Below are 15,064 nucleotides of genomic sequence, written 5' to 3'. Positions count from 1 at the left end.
AGTCTTATTGAAGGGTAAAATGATGTTGTATAGGGATAAAGTAATTTGGAAAAGACCCAACTACCCCTTAACTAACTACCGAACCCACCACCAACTGACCATTGACGGTGGACTGTGGACTGACCAACGATCCGTCCTGCACGGTCGTCGTTCGTGGTTAGAAAGTGGTTTCTGGGGTCGTGACCTACAAACCCTTGACCACGGACCGTGGTCTGACCAACGTTCCATTGGTCAGGCCGTTGTTCTGTACCTTTGCAGTGAATTGGGTTGTCAACCACGAACCACACCTACGGTCCGTGCTCCCATCCACGGGCCGTGGGTGGCCTATGTTGGTTGGCACTTGCAACTCCTGAAAATGGTTGCTTTGCCCTTTTTTGAATTCGGGGTGTTACATCTTTGCAACATCAAGATGATAATATAATATCTAGAATAATGGGAATCTTAAAGAATAAGCCGAACTAACTCACTAACTCTATGAATACTGTGAACACCTAATTATTGACGTGTTTATTTTAATCCTACAAAATATAGTAAGGTTTTTTTTTAAATATTTTTTGCTTTGAATTTTAGGTAGTTTGTCTTTGTTTATATTGTTTTTTAATTGGTCCAAATGACCCAATTTTTGATTAAATTGGGTTGATTTAGATCAAATTTTGATGGCCCAATCAATTTTGACCCGGTCCAATAGAAATTGTCAAGATTAAATCTCAATCATCCATGATTTTTTTATCCAAGGGTTTTTATGGGACCCTACCAAAAATACAAAACCCCAAAAATCAATTTTTTATTGGCATTTTTTATTTTTTCTTCTCCCCTTTGCTTCCACCTGCCGCCGATCAGCCACCGCCACTGCCGCCGGCCGGCCACCACCACTGCCGCTAGCGGCCACCGCCCCTTGGCAGGAAAAATCTCCAAAATTTTACCATTTCTTCCTTTCACCCTCCTCTACACAAATCCGCAAACCATTCGTTCATGTCCATAGCCAAACTCCGTAGATCTAAGAAAAACCAAACATAAATCTTCACCTTTTTCTTTAGATTTACGAAGTTTCGCTCATCCCCGTCCTATATCCTTTACATAAAAGTGTAGAGCTCTTCAAGGGCTATCCTTTGATGTAAAGTTTATGTCCAAAATCCATCAACAAATTTTCCAATGGAGTTTTCCGGCGACCTCCATTCATTCGAAAATTTACATCAATCATTTCCCCATCTCATCCTCTATCCAAATCCTTCATTTTCACATTTAAAAAAAAATCATATAAGTCATTTTAGTGCCGGATTTGTATTGTTTTGTTAGTGTTCTTCAAGTTTTATCATATTGAAGCTGTTGCTTTTTTTTTTTAATTTCATTTTTATTTGCCTTATTTGTTAGTTTAGATGTTCAAATTTTGTGTTAGTGGGCTAATTTTCTTTTGATTTTTGGGTCTTGATCAATTTTGGGCCTATTTTAATTTTTTTTCAGATGGCCCATTTAGCTATTATTCAATTAATGAATAAAAAAATGGGTCATCTAAAATGGCATTTTGGGCTTATTCTAAATTTTCAGATGACCCATTTAACTATTATTCAATTAATGAATAATAGAAATGGGTCATCTAAAAGGGCAATGCAGTCTTTTAATTAATTTATCTTGGAAAAAGAAAAAAGAAAAAAGAAAAAAGAAAAAAGAAAAAAGAAAAAAGAAAATTTCATTGATCATCTTGGGTGACACCTTGGGAAAAGAAAGAATCCAATGCATGCATTGGCTCTTAAGTTTTCAAGAAGAGTGGGGGGATTAATGCTGAACACCTATTTAAACCCCATTCTTCTTTCATTTTAAAGGGGAAGAAAAGAAAAAGAAAAAGAACAAGAACCGAAAATTAGAAGAAGGAAAATCATAACTTCTAAAAGAATATATATATATATATATATATATATATATATATATATATATATATTTCATCTTTGGTGGTCTTTGAGAGTTTAATTAAGTTTTGCTTTCATCATTGTTTTGTCATTATCTTTAGGAATATCTCTTTCCTTACTTTTTGCAATTTAACTTCAAAAAATAATGAAACATGTTTATATTTTTGATTAAATTATTATATTTAATTTATTTGAATTAGTTAAATGTGTTATGATACTTAATATGATTATGTTTCATTGTTATTGTATATATGTGTTTTATTATTAAACTAGGTGTTAATTCTATCTTTATTATTATGAAGTGATACATAACTTTAATGGAATTAGTTAAATTATGTTTTGTTGTTATTATATATTTGTGTTCTATTATTAAACTAGATGTTAATTCTATATTTGTCATTATGAAGTTGATACATAAGTCATGTTTTTTCTAAAAAAAAAAACAACAACAATCTCAAAGTCTGTTTTTTTTTTATTTTAGTTTTTTGGTCATTTTAAGAAAAAAAAATGGGTTGTTTTTTGCAAAAAAAATAAAAATGTAAATCTGGTCATTTTTACAAAAAATGTAAATTTGATCATTTCATAAATTCTGTTTTTCTTCTCATAAATAAATATATGAAATGATTATTGAAATAAAAAAACAAAATCGGCTACTTTTAGTTAGTAATTTAACTATTAGATAAAATTGACTATTTTTGCAATTTTCTTTCAAAAGAGCATATGACCATCTTGTGTAAAATTGAGAATTTTACTAAAGTGATCATTTTCTGAAATTATATAAAAAAAATAAAAAAATAAAAATTTATGTCACTACCTGCTTTAAAAGGGGCTTAGTCATTATTCTTTTTTTTTTTAAAATATAAATAATTTTTTTTTGTTGTTATCGTCAATTAGTGATACTTAATATTTATTTGATTCTTTTTTTTTTTAAATCGTTAATCATTTAATTAGCAATTTACAAAAAAAAAGGAATAATTTTCATGTCTATATGTTGCAACAAGTTCCCTTTTTTATTAATTTTTTTTCTCTCATTATTAAATAAATTTTGAGTCATTAATTATCAGTTTATTTTTAAAAAAATAAAATTAAATACCACCGTGTTTTCGGTTACGATCCTTGGTGTGTATTTTTTCTAAAAAGTGGTCTTGTGTGCGGTTACGCTCCTAGGCCATTTTTAAAAAAAATAATAAAATTTAATAACTAACACAAATTTACTTTCTTATCCAAAAATTATTTTAGCCAAACATAAGTTAATAAAGCAACCGTGATAGAACCACGGGACGCGGGGGGTGCCTCACACCTTCCCTCCGGTCAATAGAATTTCTTACCCAATCTCTATTTTGGTAGACTAAAAAATAAAAAGTTTTTTTTCTCTTTTAAATTAGGAATTACAAGGTGACTTGAAACACCCTAAAAACTCAATTTCAAGTGGCGACTCAAAAAAAAAACCGTCATATCCTTAACATTGTAAAACAGGAAAAGTGGTGTGACAGATCTAGCCACTCCGCTGGGGACTTTCTTTAGAATTCGAGCTTTGTACATTGACTATATTTGGCCATTTTGAGTATTTGGATAATTTTTTATTTTTTTTATTTCGTTGACTAATTGCGCGATTTCAATGATTCATTGTTTTGATATTATGTAATTGTATATAAATTGCCTACTCTCGCACACCCTCTGAGTCTCTGGAATTTTTGTTATACACTGTGTGTTCGGATACGCTCCACAGGACTTCTGTCTAGGATGAGCCAGTGTGCGGTTACGCTCCTGGTTCTAGGTTTGTCACACATGTTAGGCGGGGTTGGACCACCATTTAAGCAGGAATAACTCTGCTACCGATACGCTGACCCTCCCCGGCTCAAGTTGTCCACTCAGTAAACCAGTTTAGACACCTTCCAAAATGAAGTGTTAAACCTAGCAAAAACTATCCCTGGTAGGCTATGTTTATTTGCATCATTTGCTTTGACCTAGAAAATCTAAGATATGTGTCAACTCTAGACCAACATGTTCATTTTATGTGTTATGTGAACATAATTTGTTCAGAAGGCCTTTATATTATTGACCAACTTTATAATAGCTTTGTATTTCAATTTTTTTTAAAAGAAAATAATAAAAGAGGTTGAAATAAAAGGGGTGGTCTTTCAAGTGTGAGTGTTTTTTTCATGAACTACGCACACCTGATTCTCACTAAAATGAGATACGTAGGCATGCCTTCTCGGGTTCGGTGTTTGTAAAAGTGGGTATTTTGTCTTTTTTTAAAAAAAAAATAATAATAAAAAAAATCTTGTTTTTACTTTTCTCCCTCAGTTAGAGTTTGTCATAAAACATTAATTGAATTATATTCAAAGGTACAGATGACACCTCCGACCAAAGGACATGGTTCCAAAAGGCCTAGAAGTGAAGGAATTCCAGAGTTCATGATCGTTGACACAATAACTAAGGATTTATGGCGATGGTGGACAGATATGGGGAGTCATGAGCAAAGGAGAATAAAAGAACATTTGGGACATTTAGTGCATCTAATGGAGATTGACCCTAGAAGGGATGTGATCGAGGCATTGATTCCATTTTGGGATCCCAAAAATAATGTGTTTCGATTTTCTGACTTCGAGATGACACCAACTCTGGAAGAAATCTCCAGCTTCATGGGGAAGGGGTCCAGTGTTCGGGATGCTGATCTCCGCAATAAAAAACCTATAATCCCAAAGAACGTTGATGCCAAAAAGTTCCTGGAACTTCTCAAGATCAATCAAATAGAGAAGGAGAGTTTGAAAAATGGGTGAGTTTCATTGGACTTTCTATATGAGAGGTACGGCCAAAAGGATGGATTTAAAAACTATCGGAACCAACTTAGCAACCAAGGGGGTGAAGAGGCTTGGAAGGCGAATGTATGTTTTGCCTTCATGGTCGCGTTTTTGGGGCTCATTGTTTTCCTCAATCGGGACAAGCATATCGATATTCGTCTGGCTGGGGTGGTGAAGGCGTTGACCACAATGGAAAGTCCTACTATTATTCCTATAATCCTGACAAATATGTTTCGTGCATTGACTAAATGCATAAATGGGGAAATGTACTTTGAAGGCTGCAATATCTTGTTGCAAATATGATTTTTGGAACATCTTTATCACCATGATCGTGCACTCAGGTTCACTCTAGATTGGTGTAATTATGTTTCCTCCCATAAGGAAAGAGAAGAAAAAATCGATTTTCCAAAAGGAATTATAGCGTGTGAAGAGAAACTTTTGGTGATTACGTTTGATAAAATAGTGTGGAGTTATTACTGGTTCCCAGCTAAGGATGTCATTTGCATGTCTAGTGGTATCTCGTTTCTTGTGTTAATTGGGCTTAGAGGTGTTCAACCCTAGGCCCTACTTCGGGTTATGCGTCAGCTGGCTAGAGTACAAGAAATCCCACCAAATGATGATATGAGTAGATTTGTATTTGACAGCCCGCCAGGTTTTGCCTTTGATAGCACTAATATTCTGAGCTAAGTGAAATGGTTGTGGAGCAAGATAAATGAAAAGTGGTGCTTGGGTACCTATCGTGGTTTCGTGATCCAACAATATTTGGTGACATTTATGAAGGATCCAACAGAAAAAGAAAAGACTAGCACATCATAAAACAGTTGGAAAAAGAGTTGGAGAAGGCCAAAACCACCATTGCTCGACAAGAAGTTTAAGTCCAAAGAGGAAAGAATCACCAGTTAGAGTTAAAAGATGTGGAAGGGAAATTGAAACATGCAGAGGGGAAATTAGCACGGTTAGAGGAAGAGTTGGATAGTAGAATTACTTTGCTCGACAAATAAAAAAAGAGAAGAGTTTTGAGATTTCTCGATTGAAGAGGGATTTAGTGGCATCTTAAGAGGTCGTGCAGTATCAAAAGGGAGAACTTAAGCGGTATAAGGAGAAATTTGAGAAAAAAAGGTCATGTTGGATGCGTTTACATGATCAGTTTAATGCACATTTAGAAGAACATAAAAGGAAAATCAGTCATTGTGTCGATATCGAAGAGGGGCAAACACAAATGATCATTGAGAGAGCAACTCTTCGCCATCAACTTGAAGCGGCAGAGGAGCGAAAGGCTCTCTTAAGGAACAATCTTGGTGATCATCAGTTTTGGTTGAATAACTGCCATGAAAATATGGGAAGGGCTAGGCATCAAGTTCATCAGCTGGCGGAACAAACCTCCTATTTTATTAAAAATCATCGTCGTATGAATGACCCAGAAGTGGCTGTGCAAGCACGGGCCATTGTTCCCCATTTGCTGAAGGTATTGTTGAATCTGTATGAGACCTTGGAAGGACAAAGAAAGCCCCAAAAGGGTGATGCAGATTAAAGAAGAGTTTAGTTGTTTTTGTTCGTTTGTTTGTTTCATTTTGTTTTTTTTAAGACTCAGTGTTTCAGTTTAAAGTTTGGTGTTCAAAGAGATCATGTTGATCATTGTTGTGTTTAAACCTATTAGTTTTGTCATTTTGCTTAAAGTGTTTGGAAATGAATGAAAGGGTTTGGTTTCACTTGTCTAAATTAATGTTGTTGAGTTGTCTAAATTTCTGAACTACGCAATGATCTGATTCATGCGGCGACATGATACGTAGGCAACCTCCAAAGGGTTCGATCAACACTTTTAAAAAAAAAAGAAAAAAAAAGGGAAGACAATGAGCGAAGCAAAGCTGGGATGAGACAATGGCCTTGTGAACTCATGTTACTATGTGATTAACAAATATGTGATTGATGTCTAACCCCTAACAAGTTTGTTCATTTCTCTTTAGTTTAGTAAGCTTTCAGTGGTTGGTTTGTGGTAAACTGGCAGAACACTCGTACTTTACCAGGTCTAAGGTAAGAGCATCAATGACAAGCAATACTGAAACTGTGGTGAACCCAGTAGATACTCCAATTGATTCAATGACAAGAGAGTCAACCACTGTTGAAAAAAATCGGACATTGAGACATGTTATGGCACAATTATGGCAAGCCTGGGCCAATGGCCAAGAACCACCAACGTCTATTCCTGGTTTTCTTGAGATCACTAGTATCCGATCTTCATCTTCTCAGGTCCCGATATCAGATCCTTTCTTTCCTCCGGGGTAAGGTCCATTTGATAATTGTGGGGCCAGACCATCAACAACACGCCCTCAAGGCATGCCATTCAGGAATAATCCCACTGTTGCGACAGCTGCACCGGTCTATACTCTCCCACAACCAATTGTGACGCAGAGAGCAGCTCAAGAGGGACAGTTCATCGTCTATCCAGAGCAATACCATACTCTTGGGATAGCATTCGGGGACCCTAACTCTGTACAATTTGGCTCCCCTATTGATGTTGAGAGGCCCACTCAAGGCTCGGAGCAAGAGGAATTGTTGAAGAAAATGAAAAGCATCGAGCAACACATGAAAAGTATGCAAGGGCTAGAAGGGAACAAAAGTGTCGCGTTCAAAGACTTGTGTATGTTCCCAAATGTCCACCTGCCTGGATTCAAAACCCCTATGTTTGATTAGTATGATGGGCACGGTGATCCCATAGCTCACCTCAGGAGATATTGCAATCAACTTAGAGGTGCAGGGGTAAAGAGGAATTGCTCATGGCTTATTTTGGTGAGAGCCTGACTGGTGTTGCCTCAGAATGGTTTATAGACCAAGAGATCTCCCACTGGTACATCTGGGATGATATGACTCAAGATTTTGTTAGACAATTTCAGTACAATGTCGACATTATGCCAGATCACAATACACTTTCTAATATGAGAAAGAAACCAAATGAAAGCTTCAGAGAGTATGCTATCAAATGGAGGGAACAAGCAGCCCGGGTCAAGCTACCATTAGATGAGCAAGAATTGGTTGATATCTTCATAGAGGCTCAAGATCTTGACTACTTCCACCACCTGACAGCCGCAATGGGAAGACCAGTTTATACAGCAATCAAAATTGGAGAAATGGTCGAAAGTGGTCTCAAAACAGGAAGGATTGTGAGCCAGACAGCAATCAAAGCTACCACACATGCCATTCAAAGTGGTTCAGGAAGTTTTGGAAATCGTAAAAGAAAAGAGGAAGTTTCTTCGCTAGCAACAGGATCAAGGGGTGCTCAAAGGAATTTTAATTGTCCTTACCCACCACTTCAGGGACAATCTAGCTATCCTCAACATTACTACCCTTATGTCCCTCAATATCCAGTATCTCCATCTTCATACACGGTCTTCAATGCTCAGTTATATGTGCATTCTCCCAATTGCCCACATTTTCTGGGCCTAACTCAAGGAAACCTTCGCCCACAACGACCACCCTTTCAGGTCCCTTACAACCCTACTCCTATGCAAAATTATGCTCAAGAGCAGGGACAGAAAAGGAAATTCACTCCATTGGGAGAGTCATACTCCAGCTTGTTTCAAAAGTTAAGAAAGATAGGAGTGAATGGGTCTATCCCACCACATCGTCTGAATCCAACTGCTCCAGGTTTCCAATCCAATGAAAGATGTGAGTATCATTCAGGGGCACCATGACACATCACTGATAATTGTTGGACCTTGAAGGGGGCGATAGAGAAGCTAATCGATCATGGAGTGGTCGTTGTGACAGATGATCAAAACACACCAAATATGGCTAATAACCCACTTCCAGCTCAAAACAATTTAGTGGGTATGATCTGCGATGATCAAGAGTACAAACTCCTTGGCAAAATGGGAAAGTTGTTTAGGAAGATCGGAGAGGAAAACAAGCCGATAAAGAGTTTAGAACCAGTTGCATCTTTGAGTGTGGAATGTGTCAACCTTGATACCAAAGGTTTGTGTGTCCCGAGGGTTTCGAAGGGGATTGAAGTTCGAGCAGGTATGCCGAAGTTGTATGTATCAAAGGGTTTTTTTATTAACACAACATGACCAAAATTTTTTAGCGAAGTTGAAAGGACCTATTTGTGTTAAGCTCGTCCAACAACTTTTGGTAACTAATTCAAAGGCCGTCCCATGGAACTATAATAAAATCGCTGTGGTTTACCGAGGAAAGGAGATTGTTGAAGAGGTTGATGAAGCAGGAGAGCTGACACGCTCTAGAAGATGCTATTCTCCAGAAGAATTAAGAAAATAGAAGATGACTCAAAACATCCAAGTACCATTGAAGAAAGCAGTTACTGAGGAAGAAGCAGAAGAGTTTCTAAAAAGATTAAGGTTCCAGATTACTCTGTTGTGGAACAATTGAAGAAAACTCCTGCACAGATTTCATTGTTGTCTCTACTCTTGCACTTAGAAGAACATCGACGTGTGTTGAGTAAGATTTTGAATGAAGCACATGTATCGAAGGGGACCACGACAAATCAGTTAGCGAAAATGGTTAAGCGCATCTTTGAGTCAAACACCATCACTTTAACTGATGATGAGTTGCCCATGGAGGGAGCCGAACACAACAGAGCTTTGCTTCTTACAGTGAAATGTGAAGGGTACTATGTAAAGAGGGTCATGATAGATGGGGGATCAGGGGTAGACATATGTCCTCTCTGCACGCTGCAAAACATGTGAATTAGCCTTGACAGAATTTGCACCAGCAATGTATTTGTTCGAGCTTATAATGGCTCAAGGCGGGATACCATTGGTGAAATCAAGTTAAACATGACAATTGGACCGGTAGACTTTATGATTGTGTTCCAAGTAATGGACATGGACACATCTTATAATTTTCTATTAGGAAGGCCATGGATCTACATGGCTCGGGTAGTCCCATCAACTCTACATCAAGTTGTAAAGTTTGAGCACAACAATCAGAAAATCATTGTGCATGGAGAAGATGATTTACCTATTTACAGAGATCCCTCCATTCTATACATTGAGGCAAAAGAAGAATGTGATTCCATTGTTTACCAGTCTTTTGAGGCCGTATCAGTCGATCGCTTTAGAGAAGGAGACCCCATTATCCAACCATGTATATCTTCTTCCTCTTCAATGGTAGCAACGACAATGCTCAAATATGGTTATCAACTTGGTAAAGGTTTGGGACTATGTTTGCAAGGAATTGTGGATCCCATTACTCTTTTAGGGAACCAAGGCACCTCTGGCCTCGGATACAAACAAAGCAAGAGGAATAGAGATGAGACTAAGAACCACAAAAGGACTGATTGGGCATTGCCACAACCGATTCCCCATATTTCTCATTCCTTTATTATGCCTCAGGGACCAGAAATGGAAGCTTCCTTTACTCATAAAGACATTGAAGAAGTTATTCAGGATCTCAGCTAGTTGTTTTGTGAAGTAAACATGGTTCAAGTTGGTGAAGGTACAAGTAATGCCGATGTGCAGCTCGTGGGCTCAGGTGTTGAGCTAAGCAATTGGGAAGCCACTCCTTTCCCCATAAGAAAGGAGTCTTGGTAATTTGTTTTGCTACTCTTTTGTATTTTGTTTTTGTCAGGGTTGTGATCCGAAAGTTTGAAAGTATTCTATATTAATGTCAACCCTTCTATCCTTTTTTACTTTAATGAAATGAAATTCCTGTTTCATAGTAAAATTTTGTCTTTTCCCCTCCCTTAATTCTTATTCTCCATTTTTCAGTTCTGTGAATGCCGGCTTTGATAACATGACATGCATACAGAATTCACTCCCAGATCTCAAGGAGTTGTTTATTCTTGAATCACCGAGTCGAGAGGTTGAATATGATGAAGAAGATGCTTTTAGAGAAATTAATAGGGAATTGGAACAGTTTGAGCACAAACCTAAGCCTAATCTTAGTGAAACTGATGCCATCAATTTGGGAAGTAATGAGGAAGTCAAAGAAATAAAAATAAGTCTTCATGTCAAGAAGGAAAGTAGGGATGCCATAATACAACTTTTGTTTGAATACAAAGATGTGTTTGCTTGGTCCTATGATGACATGCCAAGTTTGAGTGTTGATTTAGTGGTCCATAAGTTGCCCACTCATCCTGATTTTCCACCCGTCCAACAAAAAAGAAGAAAATTCAAACCGGACGTGAGTGAAAAAATCAAGGAAGAAATCATGAAACAACTAAATGCAAATGTGATCCAAACCATTCGTTACACTACTTGGTTGGAAAATGTTGTTCCTGTGCCGAAAAAGGATGGAAAGACAATAGTTTGTGTTGACTATCGGGATTTGAACAAAGCTAGTCCAAAAGACAACTTTCCCTTGCCTAATATCCACATTTTAGTTGATAATTGTGCCAGACACGAAATTCAATCTTTTGTGGACTGCTATGCGGGGTATCATCAAATCTTGATGGACGAAGAGGACGCTGAAAAAACTGGTTTCACTACTCCATGGGGGACTTATTGCTATAGGGTCATGCTATTCGGTCTTAAAAATGCTGGAGCAACTTACATGAGGGCTATGACCACCATGTTTCATGATATGATGCATAAAGAAATTGAAGTATACGTCGATGACGTAATCATCAAGTCTAAAACACAAGCTGACCATGTGCAAGATCTGAGAAAATTCTTCGAAAGAGTGTGAAGATATGATCTCAAGCTTAATCCAGCAAAATGTGCATTTGGAGTTCCATCTGGAAAAATTATGGGTTTTATTGTCAGTAGAAGGGGAATCAAATTGGATCCTTCCAAAATAAAAGCCATTCGAGATTTGTCACCCCCGAAAAATAAGACCGAAGTCATGAGTATACTTGGGAGGTTGAACTACATTAGCAGGTTTATTGCTCAACTCACAACCACTTGTGAGCCCATTTTCAGACTTTTTAAAAAGGATGCTGCTGTCAGATGGACGGAGGATTGTCATCAATCTTTTGAAAAAATCAAGGAATATTAGTCCAAACCTCCCGTATTGGTCTCGCCTGAACTTGATAAGCCTCTCTTTCTATATCTTTCAGTGACAGATAAGTACTTTGGGTGCGTTCTCGGTCAACACAATTCCATAGGCAGGAAGGAGCAAGCTATCTACTAATTGAGCAAGGAATTCACTAGTTATGAGGTCAGGTACACCCTCTTGGAAATGACATGTTACGCCCTAACTTGGGTAGCTCAAAAGTTAAGGCATTACCTTTTGTCCTACACAACTTACCTCATATCTAGGATGGATCCTTTGAAGTACATCTTTCAGAAGCCAATGCCAACTGGCAGACTCGCAAAATGGCAAATCTTGCTCACTGAATTTGACATTATATATGTCACTAGAACTGCAATGAAAGCTCAAGCTCTGGCAGCTGACTTGGTAGAGAATCTAGTCGATGGCGACTACGAACCACTGGATACATATTTTCCAGATGAAGAGATTAACTCAGTTGAAGAAGTAGATCCAGATGAAAATCAGGCTTGGTAATTATACTTTGATGGAGCAATTAACAAAAAAGGCAAAGGGATTGGGGCAATTCTCATATCGCCCACAGGACAACAACAACAACTCGACTTCGTTTCTTCTGTACAATAACACAACAGAGTATGAAGCTTGCATCATGGGTCTAAATATGACAATATATTTGGGTGTGCAAGAATTGATTGTGTTGGGAGATTCTGATTTGCTTATTAGGCAAGCTCAAGGCGAATGGAAAACTCGAGACCTCAAGCTTCTTCCCTACAAACAATGTGTGGAAGATCTTAGCAAAAGGTTTAGGTCCATTGAGTTTAGATACATCCCCAGATTTCATAATGAGTTGGCAGATGCCTTGGCTACTTAGGCCTCAATGCTTCCATATTCTGGAAACACTTGTATTACTCCCTTGGAGATTCAACTTCGGGACCAACATGACTATTGTAACACTGTGGAAGCAGAATCAGATGGTGAGCCGTGGTACCTAGACATCAGGAATTTCTTGCAAACAGGGAAATGTCCCGAACATGCCAATGGAAGCCAAAAAAGAACTATTAGACGTCTGGCTAGTGGTTTCTTTTTTGAGCGGGGAAATTTATATAAATGCACCCCGGATCTGAACTTATTGAGATGTGTGGATGTTGAAGAAGCCGAGAAGATCATGAATGAAGTACATGCTGGGGTATGTGGACCACACATGAATGGATATGTCCTTGCGAAAAAGATACTCCAAGTAGGATATTACTGGCTTACCATGGAACGGGATTACCTTCACTTTGTGAAAAAAATGTCATCAGTGTCAAATTCATGGTGATCTCATTCATTCACCTCCTTCAGAGTTGCACCTCATGGCCGCTCCTTGGCCCTTTGTTGCATGGGGAATGGATGTCATCGGACCAATTGAGCCAAAAGCTTCTAATGGACATCGATTTATTTTGGTCGTAGTCGATTACTTTACTAAATGGGTGGAGGCAATCACTTTCAAGGTAGTCACTAAGAAGGCGGTCGTGGATTTTGTCCATTCAAACATCATTTGTCGTTTTGGTATCCCAAGAACTATCATCACAGATAATGTTGCAAACCTTAATAGCAATTTGATGAAGGAGGTATGTGAGCAGTTCAAAATTGTGCATCACAATTCTACTCCATACCGACCAAAGGCCAACGGAGCTGTGGAGGCAGCCAACAAGAATATCAAAAAGATTCTCAGGAAAATGGTTCAAGGCACTAGACAATGGCATGAGAAGCTGCCTTTTGCACTTTTAAGATATCGCACAGCAGTGCGCACCTCGATTGGTGCAACTCCTTATTTGCTGGTGTATGGGACTGAAGCTGTGCTACCAGCGGAAGTTGAAATTCCATCTCTTCAAATTATTGTCGAGGCTGAAATTGAAGATACTGAATGGGTCAAAACCAGACTAGAGAAACTTACATTAATAGATGAGAAGCGATTGACGGCCGTCTGTTTTGGTCAGCTTTATCAGCAAAGGATGGCTGGTGCATACAACAAAAAGGTGCACCCAAGACACTTTGAAGTAGGTCAACTGGTCTTAAAGCGCATTCTCCCTCACCAAGAAGAGGCCAAGGGAAAGTTTCCCCCAAATTGGCAAGGTCCATATCTTATCAAGGAAATGTTGTCCAAATGAGCCTTACACCTTACTGATATGGAGGGAAAAATCACAGGCATAATTGTTAATGTAGACGCAGTCAAAAGATACTACATCTAATGCGGTCTAAGATACTGTGACAAGTTTGTGGCTGAGAGAACAAAGGCATCTCTTTCAAAAAAAAAACCTCTCTTTGAAAATTTGAACTACGTTTGACCTGATTCTGAAAGGATACGTAGGCAACCCTTTGGGGTTCGGTCATACCAAAAAAATAATCAATATTCCAGTATCTATAGAAAACTGGGGCATTTTTTTTCTTTTTTGATAGAGTAAAGTCCAATTGATTCCATTTTTGATTTTATTCTAGCAACCAACATTTTGATCAACTTTGAGAACGATGATTCGATGTGTCTTGCATGGACAATTGATCATCAAAGACAACTTTGTCGAGTCAAAAAAAAAAAGAAAAAAAAAGAAGAAAAAGAAAGCCTTATCGATGAAAACCTTTATAAGCACCATAAGACGACAATAGAGAAAATCTTATCGGTGAAATCCCTTGCGGGGCACCTTACGATAAAAAAAGAGAACATCATGAAAATGACTAGTTGGGAGAAATTTGCAAAGATCACCATTTCTCGATACCTCTACATGAAGAATACATAGATCAGTTATAAATTGATAATGGTTCAGATTTTGAGAATTAGACAACTTAAGCGGATCCAGGGTGAAGTCCAAAGTGCATGTCATGGTTCACTCAAAGTCGACATATGCCTCCAGATAAGTTCTCTTTCTCATTTTTTCTTCAAAAGGGAATGCCCTTCCTTAAGTTTATAGTCTTTCTTAATCCAATCTTTCACACAATTAAGTCTGATATTTTTATAGTCTTTTCGGTATAATCTCTTGACAAAATAAGGTAAAAGATTGTAAAGCCTACTACGGGTTCCCAAAAGTAAAGCTGAGTATCCGAGTTGACATGCCATCGAGCAAGGACTAAAAACGCTTTATATCTTCACTGAAAACTCGTGAAGGAACATTATATAGTCTCTTAAGTCATAAAAAATATTCCAAAGAAAAATTCATCCTTTGAAATGTCAGTCGCACCATGATATTTGGTAGTACCAAAAAGATCAAGGCCCCTGAATTGACAAAGATGGAGCTTCAAAGGTTGTTCAACCAAGAATTTGGAGTAGAGTTGGAGAAATTGGTCAGGACTATGGTCAAGTCATCGGAGCATCAAGGCCACAAACCAACCACCACTTTAAACTAACAATTTTCTCATTCTTTTGCTCAACACAGGAATAAA

The 15,064-nt window shown here is 37.8% G+C and overlaps 1 protein-coding gene and 1 pseudogene across 1 annotated transcript; both read left to right on the top strand.

Annotated features, from left to right (window-relative positions):
* The first annotated feature begins 12,299 nt into the window (after positions 1-12,299).
* LOC125819298 (uncharacterized) lies at positions 12,300-12,968 on the top strand (annotated as a pseudogene).
* Positions 12,969-13,002: 34 nt separating this feature from the next.
* LOC125819297 (uncharacterized) lies at positions 13,003-13,800 on the top strand. Its single transcript, XM_049498763.1, has one exon. It carries the CDS (start codon positions 13,003-13,005, stop codon positions 13,798-13,800), a length of 798 nt encoding a protein of 265 aa, XP_049354720.1.
* The last annotated feature ends 1,264 nt before the right edge of the window (positions 13,801-15,064 follow it).

This window comes from Solanum verrucosum, unplaced genomic scaffold, assembly GCF_900185275.1.
Source record: "Solanum verrucosum unplaced genomic scaffold, falcon-dt-bn FXZP01000207.1, whole genome shotgun sequence".
Taxonomy (NCBI): Eukaryota; Viridiplantae; Streptophyta; class Magnoliopsida; order Solanales; family Solanaceae; genus Solanum; species Solanum verrucosum.
The sequence above is the reverse complement of the archived record's forward strand: the minus strand, read 5'-3'. Positions and strand labels throughout refer to the sequence as shown.

Bases quoted from the DNA above. Each gene is read 5' to 3' on its own strand.
- LOC125819297 (XM_049498763.1), top strand. From the start codon at position 13,003: ATGGCCGCTCCTTGGCCCTTTGTTGCATGGGGAATGGATGTCATCGGA.